This window comes from Zosterops lateralis (genome assembly GCF_965231275.1).
Source record: "Zosterops lateralis genome assembly, chromosome: 4".
Lineage (NCBI taxonomy): Eukaryota > Metazoa > Chordata > Aves > Passeriformes > Zosteropidae > Zosterops > Zosterops lateralis.
The window spans coordinates 52,387,697-52,398,834 of NC_139765.1; the positions used below are offsets into that span (position 1 = coordinate 52,387,697).

General features: G+C 36.2%; 1 protein-coding gene across 1 annotated transcript; it reads left to right on the top strand.

The window, feature by feature from the left end:
• Positions 1-5,651: 5,651 nt before the first annotated feature.
• Positions 5,652-9,248, top strand: ASB15 (ankyrin repeat and SOCS box containing 15; the record flags this gene model as incomplete). The annotated part of the gene is given in 4 exon segments (XM_083860111.1): positions 5,652-5,721; positions 8,342-8,461; positions 8,954-9,091; positions 9,094-9,248. Coding segments are annotated over 4 exon segments (483 nt in total).
• Positions 9,249-11,138: the final 1,890 nt, after the last annotated feature.

Here is an 11,138-nt window from a genome sequence, read left to right on the forward strand (position 1 = left end):
ACATAATTGATGGATTTTTATCCAGGCACTTCATGCACAATGCATAATGTTATTAAAAATAGCTGAAAATCAAAACAATACCGTGTTTGTAATGTGAATATGTACTAATTCTGTTGGTGTCTAGGTTACGTAAAGGAAATGAAAGAACTGAAAGTAAATAATTGTCCTCTTTATATGTATTATAAATACATATTTTTCATTTTTTAATTAACTAAGAATATATCTGTTCATATCCTCTGATAGCCAGCAGTAGAGCAGGATCTCAGCATTGTTTCTGTCTGCTTCTGCTATATGGGGATTCTTTAGGGGTGTGCCACCTTTAGTCAGGTTGCACTGGCCAAAGAAGTTGCAGTGAATTTTACCATCATTAAATGTTTTTGTTGATCTTGCATTCAAATATTGAAATGCAGGTAGTACCTTAGTTAAGCTTGCACTTCTATGGTTTTATAAATGCAAGTGAGTCGAAAGTAATGGAAAAATTCACTGTAAAATTTAATTCCATTAGAACAATTAAAGACAAGTTGGAAGTTTGGGGTTTTTATTCAGTTTATTGTGTACCCTTACTGTCTGTTCATTATGGTAAAAATGGTAACTGACTGGTTAAAACCAGAACAACACAGAGGTTTTTAAACAGCGATGTTTCCAGCTTCTTCTTCATTGCATGCCTAGGTTTAGCTTGCTGGGTACTGCTGTTCTTGGTCTTACTCTGGGGTTGTTCTGTATTTTCATCACTGCTGTCTGTGGTGCCATGCCTCCTGCTTCTTTGTCCAGCTTCAAGTTATTAAACTAGTTAAATAAGTACTGTAATTGTCTGTCATTGAATCTATAAAGCTTTGCATTGTGTCAGCCTCAGGGAGAGAGATTAGTGTTCTGTGATGGGATGGTGGGATCTGCAGCTAGGTAAAGGCTAAACCTTCTCAAATTTGTTGTGATTTATGTAAATATACTCCCATGTGTTGTTAACGTAATTCTTGAGAATAATTGGAAAATAATTAATTTTCTTAATGGAAGCTGTTTAACCAATGGGAGCATAGATAATCTTATATCCCCAGACCTCATGTTACATTTGCTGAGATTTTAGAGAAGTCATGTGTAATACTTTCCTGAGGGTCGAGTCTGCTTATGTTACAGTTGTACAAGGTCAGACCTTAATTTATCTACCAACTGTGTATTTAATTTTAGAAGTATCACAGGACACCTCAGCTTGCAGGGCACCATTCCTGGCTGTTCAAACTGCAGGCCCCAGAGTAACACTGGCAAGATAATGGGTTGAAATGGTGAGACTGTGGTATGCTCGCCAATTCATCTAACAGAGAAAGACTTAAAAAACATAATACTTAAGAGACTGAGTCCAATTTTAGATTGCTAGTAATTATTTTATTGCTATGAATAGCCTCTGTGCATGCCTAAGTGCCTTCTATTTATAGAATAAAGCTAAGATTGTCTAGTTTATTTTAAGGATAAGAAATTAGAATAACATTAACTCTCACATAACTTTATGTGTTTAAAAACAATAAATGCTTGATCCACTTCTTTCCAAGAAAAGATGAAACTTCCATGATTAGCAAGTAGTTCATATTTTTTGTAATGAAAAAGCATTAATTTAGAGAGAAAAATGTTTTTTCTAAGTAAAACATCACGAAGTAATATCTGTTTTTTCAGATATGAATATAAAAATATCAGAAAAATATCAGGCAACTCAGAATGTTGTTTAAAGAAAATATTCTTTGTCATATAAAAAACAAAAACTCATTTAGAGTAAGGGTTTGCAATTGTTTCCAGTGATCTAGTGTGCGGGTCTGGCAATTGAGAAACTGCCAGGGGTGAATGGAAGAAGATTTTCCTGCTGAGCTTTTTAGCCTTTTCATTGCCGCATCACGTAATGTAGCAGCGATGTTGTGTTGCTGCTCAGTGTATCAGCCCTGCTGTTCTGTTCCCCTGTGATCCTTGTGGAACATCCGTGCTTTGGTCAGAGCTTGTCACCCCAGCACAGCGTATTACCAGCAGTGATAGAGCAAATCAGGCTCTCCAAGTGCGTGTCGATGCCTGGAGTGTGCCTAGTGCTTGTGTTCTGGGGAGCTCTTTGCCTTATACTCACTCTACCCTGTCACAGTTACTTGCTACCTTGCCAACTTTCTCATTTTATGATATATGAATTTTTGTGCTATAAGATAATTTGAAAATAGTATACACAGCAATTTGAAACTGCTCATCTGAGAGCTTTCTGTTTAAGTTCGTGTTCAAGAGCTTTCTGATGCCTCTGGCAAAATCACTCAGGGGAGTATAGCAAAGCAGGGGAAAGCTTTGGGTATGGAAACTGCAGAACCAGAGAAAATTTTCTGTGATGGCCTCTAAATTGATTTATTCCTCTGATCTTTTGGAGAGAAAGGAGTGGTAGAAAGGAAATACATGCTAATGAAAATAAAAGGATTTTATTACTAAAAAACCTGTCCTGCGTAGTGTTCTTAACTCTTCCTGGAAACACTGATGTCAGGAGCATACTGATCATCTGGCAGGAGTAGACCATAAGTGAACATTGTTAAAAAGATTTTGTAATACACTAAACTGACTTTTTTTTTTTCAGAGAATTTGTAATGCGAGGATCTGAAATCTAAGGCATGTATAAATCCTCAGGAGCCTTTTTGGTTCAGACTCTGGGGTAAATATAATATGATGGGCTGGATAATAATAGTTCTCAACTCTCCTAAAGACAGCAACTTCAGTAAGCCTGACAGGGAATGAAGGTCCATACATGTGGATCCAATATGGTGATCTTGATTATTAAAAAGAAATTATCAATGGCATGAAGTCTTCAAATGGAGGATTTTCAAAATGAAAGCTGTGAAAAAAGGACAGGTAACTTTTGTCTTAAAGCAGTTGTGGAGGAAATGAGATTACGAATGTTACGTATTTTTCCTTAATAAATTTTCTTATGTAAATTAACTGCTTCAGTTTCATTAGAAGCACCTCTTAGCTGCCAACAAGATATTAATGTACTCTAAAATGTACTTTCCTTTTAGCTGGTGGCAGCTGAGGTTGTAGTTATGTTCATTGATGTATACTTCTGAAACTGCTAGTCCAGGAGAGATTTTATCTTGGCTCTTTAAAAGGTTTGTGAGTGTTCACAAGAGTGCATTTGTGAGTTGAATGATGGCTTTAAGGTGCCATCAGAATTTGAGAAGTGTTAATGAAAATGAGAGGAAAAATGCACAAAAGAACCTTGCCTTGGAATTCTCCTGCCTGTCAGTGGAGTGCATTGCCCACAAGAGATGAGGGAGAATATATGTTTCCATATTGTGACTGACTGGTTTCACAATGTTCATCTGTCAAACTTATGTGTTAAATCTTCTTTTGCCCTGTTATGCTGAAACCTTGACTACACAATAGGAAGGGACAGAGGACCTTCAGAAAACTTGTCCTTTATGAACAACATATAAAGGTCTGTTTTTCTGAGCCCCAAATGAAAATGTGTTTGTGAATATTCTTTTATTATTCTTGGACTCCTTTTTTTGTGTTCAGAGATGGCATTCAAGACCCAAGTTGTATATTTCCTCCATCAGAGAAAATGGAATTGAAGTAGAGATTTTTAACATCTTCCTTCAGATTTCTTTCCTTGCAGTTAAAAACCCAGGCCATGACTCCAGTACACATTGAAAGAGGTGAGAAGCTGTATTATGTAGGAATCTGAATCCAAGAGACCTTTAGTTTCTGAGTCAATCTGAATGTAAGCCCTTACTAATTTAATTTTTGTTTGCAAGCTTTATCATAATATACTAAGTAGTAAGGTATTTGTGGATGGGATTATAATATTGCCTATGATACTTTGAACGATTTACTGCTTACAGGAGCAATGCAGAAACTAGTCTGGGAAAAAAGGTTGATTAACACTTCTTCTTGAAAATCACTTTCAGAAGATTTCTTCCAAATAGCGTTTCCAGTGTTCCTTCTCTGTTTGCAGGATGACTAGAACCATGATCTTTCTGTGCCAAACAAGCAACAGGGACTTAGTATAATTGTGTACTATTTGTGCAACATTTTGAGGATGATAAGTGTTCAGTGTGGTAGAAAGAGCACATGACTGCACAAACTGTGGGAATAGTAGTTTAAAAAGAAAAAGATTTAACAAATGTGTTAAGCCGCTAAGATTGAGTCAAACAGACAAACTATCAAACCCCAAAGCTCACTTGGAAAAACCTAGGGAGATACAGTATATATAACTTTAAGCTGTTTTCTTTCTGTGTGTTTTACAACATATAAAGACTGCATTTTACAGTTCAAAAACCTAGAAGATGTTGTAAAGAGCAACATTACTGACCTTCCAGTTATAATGAGAATTTACTAGTAAGGTGGTTGGTTGATGTGATATCATGAAGAAAAAGCACAGTGGACATAAGCCACAGTTACAGTTAGTGATACAAGCAGATTGAATATAAGTTGATGACTATAGTTAAAAGGTTTGACATACTCTGTTACTAATCCACTGAGCATTTCAATGACTCTCACACCTTGAAAATAATAACTGGCATGGCTTGACCATCGCCTGACCTTGTGTACTGAACTTATGTGAATGTCCAGTAAACTTCATGACTGCAGAAGTACTGCAGAGAGTCTAAAGTCCTTTGGTCTTCTTCAATAAACTGTGCCTTGGAAGTATAAAGATAAAACAATATTTGTGAGTTTTTGGATGTTTTAACATATTAAAGACCATTAAAAGAGGTAATTAATGACATGAGATGAGACCATTTTCATCACTTAGTGAAAAAAATAGGAAAATTGCAACATCTGTGAAGCAAGGTGTCCTGGGGTAAAAACAAAAACAAAGCCAAAACCCCAAACAAACCCTAAAATAAAGTAGTCCCTTTGCAAATCTGAGGTTTTGGCATACTATTTTTTCAATGGAGTATTATTTTTTCAACTGCATCACATTTATCTGTTCAGGTTTCTAAGGTCCAGTATCTGGACTTCAGGAACTTGTGAACCTGACATGTTCTGAAGGAAACTGACCAAAGAGAATGGTCTCCACTGCACGAGGTTGCAGCTCAGCCAATTCCACAAGTATTTGAAGTCACTTTAGATGACAATAAAGGTTAAAACATCCTATAAGGTAAGGAGAGCGGCAAAGAAACATGAAACAATAAGGACACTAACAGGCTAGAACTGTTAATTAAAAGTGGTATGACCACATCCTCCACAGAACATATTACTTATGTTGTTTACATGTTCAGGCAAATTTTCTGGTTTTGGAAAAGTTGCATCAATTTACACTAGCAAATAAATTAGGCCATTGTTCTGAAGCTTACAGACAAAGCAAAAATTACTATTCAGTGTGTTTAGCAGTACTGCTTAGGTTAACATAATTACAAATACTTTTCATAAAAACTTAGCATTTAACAATTTCTGATATGTGTATACAAGCTAGCAGCCTTGTGCTTTGTTTTGATTTTTTTTTCACTTTCTTCCCTCTAGCATCTTATGAATCAATGTGGGAATACAAAACACACAGTGAAAAACAACATTAACTTTGGCAGCAAAAACTGACTCTATGGAAAATGTGCAAATGATCCTGGAAAAGGGTGTTTATCACAGTACCATAAATTACAAGGAGAAACTTCACTTCTTATGGGTAACTTTTGTCTCTGGGTTTAAGCAACATGCCTCTCAATGCTTCTCTGTTCAGCACTCACTCTAACACTCCTGTTGGCTTGCGTGGTTTAGTTGCTGGTCATTATTTTAGATGAAACTAAATGCCCAAAACCTGGTGAATACCCAGCATTCTGTTCAGCACTCATCAGCTTCAGGTGATCCCTGAGATGATTTTTAAGATGCTTCTTGTGTTTTAGGTGAATGCTGAGCTGCTTCTAAGCAAAAGGGGACCAATTTTTTTACTCAAGGCACCTTCTTTGTACATTCATGTGGTACCTTTACCAACCTGGTCCTATTCGACCATCTTAGGGTAGTAGCACAATACAAAAACAGTCCATTGTTTTAACTGGAATGTGCTTTTTCTAGAGATCTGGAGGTTAGCAGAGATTTTTTGGTTTTATCAGATGGCTTCTTCAGGAGTAGGCAGGTACTTTGAAAAACTTCTCATCTCGTTTCTCTCCCCTCTTGTCCTGAAAACAAGTTTCAACCGCACTGTAATACCTCATTCTTAAGAAAGATGATTTCTTAGGAAGATTTTATGCTATTGGTAGACTTAAATGAGTTTTACTAAACATAAGCAATTTAGTTATATTAGCTTCCAGTTTCTGTTAAATTTCAAAATATCTTCATGATTCTGAAGAGAATAAATCTATGAAATTAATATGAGAAAATAAAATATATAATGCAATTATCAGAATTGAAATATTTATTTATCTGAGTTTTTATTAACTTTCATCAAATGCAAATACTGTATTATCATTTTAAGGCCCTGAGGCATTTATAAAGTGCTCTTTGGAAATGTCTTACTTTCAGTTCCTTTCAATAATTGTAAGTCTGTGAAATTTCAGCTATATTCAGCCATTAATTTCAATGAATCCTGCGAAGAGTTAACTAGAACTGATGAAAAAAGTCCCCTTATAATGACAATTTAGTTTCCTAAATATTTCTCTATACAACCTCCTGAAAGTGAGGTCTGTCATCAATGTTTATGTAATGCTTTTTATGTTTTCCTATCACTTAGCTCTGAAAATGTGGCTATTGATGTTCATCATACATTTCAATCCTAGTTCTAGTGAAATAGAGGATCAGGTGCTTAACATTTAACAGATGATGCTTATGATTTAGTTACTCTTTAATTTTAAAACTCTGATGAGAGATCTTGTTAGTAGAAGGGTACGTGCTGAAGAAGTATCTATTTGCTGGGATGATCTGGGCTTCCAGGTATATTTGGTCATGCTATACTTCAAAGGAGTTGTGGATAATTGTGAAGACTGTTGCCTCTTGAAAACCTTCTTATATAATGGGACATTCACAAAAGTTAAATTTGCTAACCCTGTGGTGGTGATCTTCCTCAGCTGCCCCACCAATGAGTGATCTGCTATTCCAAAGCAGAAATTTCTTCTTTTCAGAAGTAAAATAAGACTCTTACTCAGCATCACTATTTTATACGTAAATAATTTGTAAGAGTAGTTATCCCTGAAAACCATGAACCTCAAAACAACAGAATACGGCCTTTAAGCTTGGTGGATATCAGCTGTACTTTGGTTGACAACAACCACAGAGTACGCACCAGGATTTGAGCTACCAGGTGAAAAAGAAAGTCATGAGTGGAATTTTCTCAGGACACTGTAATGTTTGCAACAACTTTAAAAGGACCATATTTGAATATTATGTTATTTTAATTTTTGCTTTCCTTGTGATATACCTGCTTCTGGATTCTCAGAATCAAAGTGGCTTTTGCCTTCCATGCTCCAAACTGAGACAGTTTTGAGCTCTTGTTTGAGTACCTTGATTTCCCAAGCAGATGACAGTACTGTTTATTTGTCTTATATTTATTGCATTCTCAGATTTCTAGGATTGGAAGTATTTTTAATTTCCTGAAATAGAAACATGAGGAAAAGCTTTTCTAAAGCTTAGAAAAGCCTGGCAAACTTGTGCATAAAACATTGGCCAGCAATGCAAGAAGCTGCAAAACAGAGATGCAAAGACATTGATGTTCTTAAGAATGATGGAAATGTGAACATTAAGGACAAATATTGAGTAACACCATTAGGGGTTATGGCTGAGTGTGGTCACTTTTAATGTGCTGGAGTATCTTAATTATAATGATATGTAGTTAGGAAAAGAGAAATATGCCTCTGCACTGGCATGTATCTTGCCTGACTGCTGAGGTCTTTCAGGAAAGAAGGAGGAAATGAGCTAGAAGGAAAGGAGGCAGAGGTGAGTGTTTCTGCTAGACTGGAGCGATCCTTGCATGATTCCGTAATGTGTGTGAGAGGAGTGGCAGAGTTGAAAGCAATCCTTTTCAGTCAAGGAGAGATTGCTATACGTGCCCTTTTTGCCCTTCTGTGTTTCTCTTTACTCCACTCTTTCCCTCCCTCCTTCCCAGCTTTCCTTCCACATATGCAATTATATTGGTATTTATTAATGAAGTATTTTTGAAATATGCCAGTTTGAAAATTCTCAGTTGTAATGCTTACAGACAAAGCAGAGCCCACTCAGGTGACCACTTGAGCTTGTGCCTGTACACCTCTTATTTTGCTTTTGAGTTTTATATTTGCTACAACAAATATTCATGCTTTAGTAACGTTTTAATTTAAATATATCTGAAAGTAAGGAGGAAAACACTCTGGGTTTGTTTTTATGATGGTCTATAAATAACTTTGGATATAAATATAATTCTGTATCCTCCTTTGAGGTGGAGATATCAAGGCCTTAGCAGATGATTGCACATCAGTATTGTTTGAAGCAGCTGGAGGACATAGTCTGGACTGCAAAGCTCTGCTTTTGAAATATGGAGGAAGTGGCAATATGCTTGGTGAGGCAGGGCTGCTTCCCATACACTGAGTGGCTTGTGGAGAGGTATTACCTGTGAATATGAGCTTGGACTTTACATTTTCTCTAAGAAAAAGTGTGGCACAAGGTCACATCAAAGATGGTTCTAGTAAACTTGCAAATATATTATTTATATACCTTTCTACTTCAGAAGTATCTGTGTGAGATTAGATTTAATTCACTTTTTATTTTTAGCATAAACAAAGCAAGATGCAAAACACACTCCTTAGAATTAAGTGAAAACCACTGAAACAACTTAAACACAACATCTTATTTGACCGTGCTCAAAACTGGTGTTTCTGTGTTTTGATCTTTTGTAAAATGTCTAGCTGGTAATTCAGAATATAGCTGGATGAAGATTGTCTTCTTCATGCAAGGAAGTTACACCTGCCTAGTTTTGTTCACTGTTTTTTAAGTACAGGAAGTATCTCATTGCAGCCACATCCCAAACTTTAATCCAGGAAAGTGGATTCAGGCACTGTTCACTCTGCTGTGGATGGTCAGAAGCAGTGTCTAGAACTTGCCGTTGAAAATGGTTTGGATGTCAGCACTCTCTCGTCCAAATGCATAACTTCAAATTCTTATGATGACAGAAGGAAAACTGCACTTTATTTTGCTCTAACAGTGAGATTCTTTGCACCAAAATATTGCTCAAAGTAGGAGCAAACCCAAACAAGGATCCTTTAAACTGTGTTCTCATGGCAATGAGAGCTGACAGCCATGGAATTGTAAAGTTACTCCTCTCTTATGGAGCAGATGTCAACTGCTAATTTTGTTGCCTAATGATGCACATTTCCCCAGTGCATTTGGTATTCTTTGAATGGTGACATGATGCTGAGACGGTTGCTCAGTCATGGGTATAATGTGGAGATGTGTTTGGACTTTGTCAGGATATCTTTGGAAATTAGTTTGTGTGGCCAACTCCAGAGCACAAGATTATTTCTGGTTGGACTACTTCAATAAAGGATAAACATACCTTCTTTTCTTCACTTTGCTCTTTTCATTATCCAGATTTAAACACGACAGTTTATGGTGTTGAATTAAGATTAACATACTGATAAAATCCCTTTTTGAAAACACTACAAGAAAAAAATAACCATTTCTCATTTTCTGCTTTGAGATAGCAAAAGTTATGTACATAGTGTGGTTTTATATTTACAGTCATATATTAGAGATTTAGAAAGGAAATTTTAAGAAATCATGAGGCAAGATTTTGAAATTTCTGTTCCTTTCCTAACCAGTGGAGTAGATCTGTTTCCAAAGAAATATTTATGTTGAACAAAACAGTGCCACAGATTACAGCAATTTTTTTTTCTTTTTGCCTTCAGGCCTGTTTGCATAAATTAAGGGTTCACAAATGTTAAACGTGGGAGAAAATGGCTTTTAAAGTTTGACTGTTGAAGGCCATTGCTAGGGCTTTGTTTAAATTATATTCTGTAATTGCTTTAAAATGTGTTCTTTGGCATACCTCTGCACAAATTTTGAAATTATGACTTGATGTGTTCTTTGTTTCAGTTCTGTGCGTTTATTGCTGTTCCATGATTGAGATATTCAGCTGGAAAAGTGGCTTGTGTTTTTATAGATTACATGGATTATGTTCCTCTAAGCACAAGAATTCAGTTTTTCATAGAAACACAGGAAGAATGAACATAGGTACCACTGGGTCAATATCTAACTTCCAGCTAAAAATGGTGTGATTTATTATAGGAAATTTTAATTGCTTATGTCAGGTCATGTTCATCAGAAGCGTTGTAGCATACTTTGTACATTAAAGATCATGGTCCTATATAAAACTCTTCAAATATCTAAGTGATTATTTTTAGGTATTTTTGCAAAGTGTTTGCTCCCAGGTACAGCTTCTGTGTCTGCATGTTTCAAGGTTTGGCAAAATTTAAGGAACTTTAGGTAGGCTTTTTTAAACAAAGAGTAAATTTTGATGTGCAAACAAACCAGGAAATCAAGCAGTGTATCACCTTAGTTTAAGAAATATTGTAATTTTAATTTTGGTTCCTTCAAAATTTTGGCATATCATTTCTTGAACAGACTCACCCTGAGTCATGCTGTCATGCACTGCACAGTATGTTTCTGCACATTTAGAGAAAAAGAATTCAATAAAATAAATTTAAAGATATTTAATTAAAAATTGATTGCAGTTACTCCCTTTGTTTTTCTACCATCTCTTCCATCTTGAGGAAAGAAAAAAAAATATAAACCCTACCAACTAATAAGGTATTTCAATTGGTGGATGTCAGGATTACACAGGGCATAATCCATTTAGCTAAACCCACAATTACCAAATGATTGTGTTAGAAGGGACCTTAGAGATCATTTAGTTCCAACCCCCTTACCATAGGCAGGGACACTTTCCATTAGAGCAAGTTTCTCAAAGACTCCATCTCCAACTTGGCCTTGAACACTTCCAGGGATGGGGCAGCCACAACAACTCCGGGTATCCTGTTATTTGAGAGGTATGCTGGTTATCACACACACACACACACACACACACACACACACACACACACACACACACACACACTCACACAAACCAAAGCTCAGCTCCTGTATGCTTCTGCCGTGCCCCCTAAACTGGCTCTCCAGAATTTCTCCTTGCTTGCTGAATGTCATTGTCATATAAAACCTAACTTCTGAGTCAGAGATGT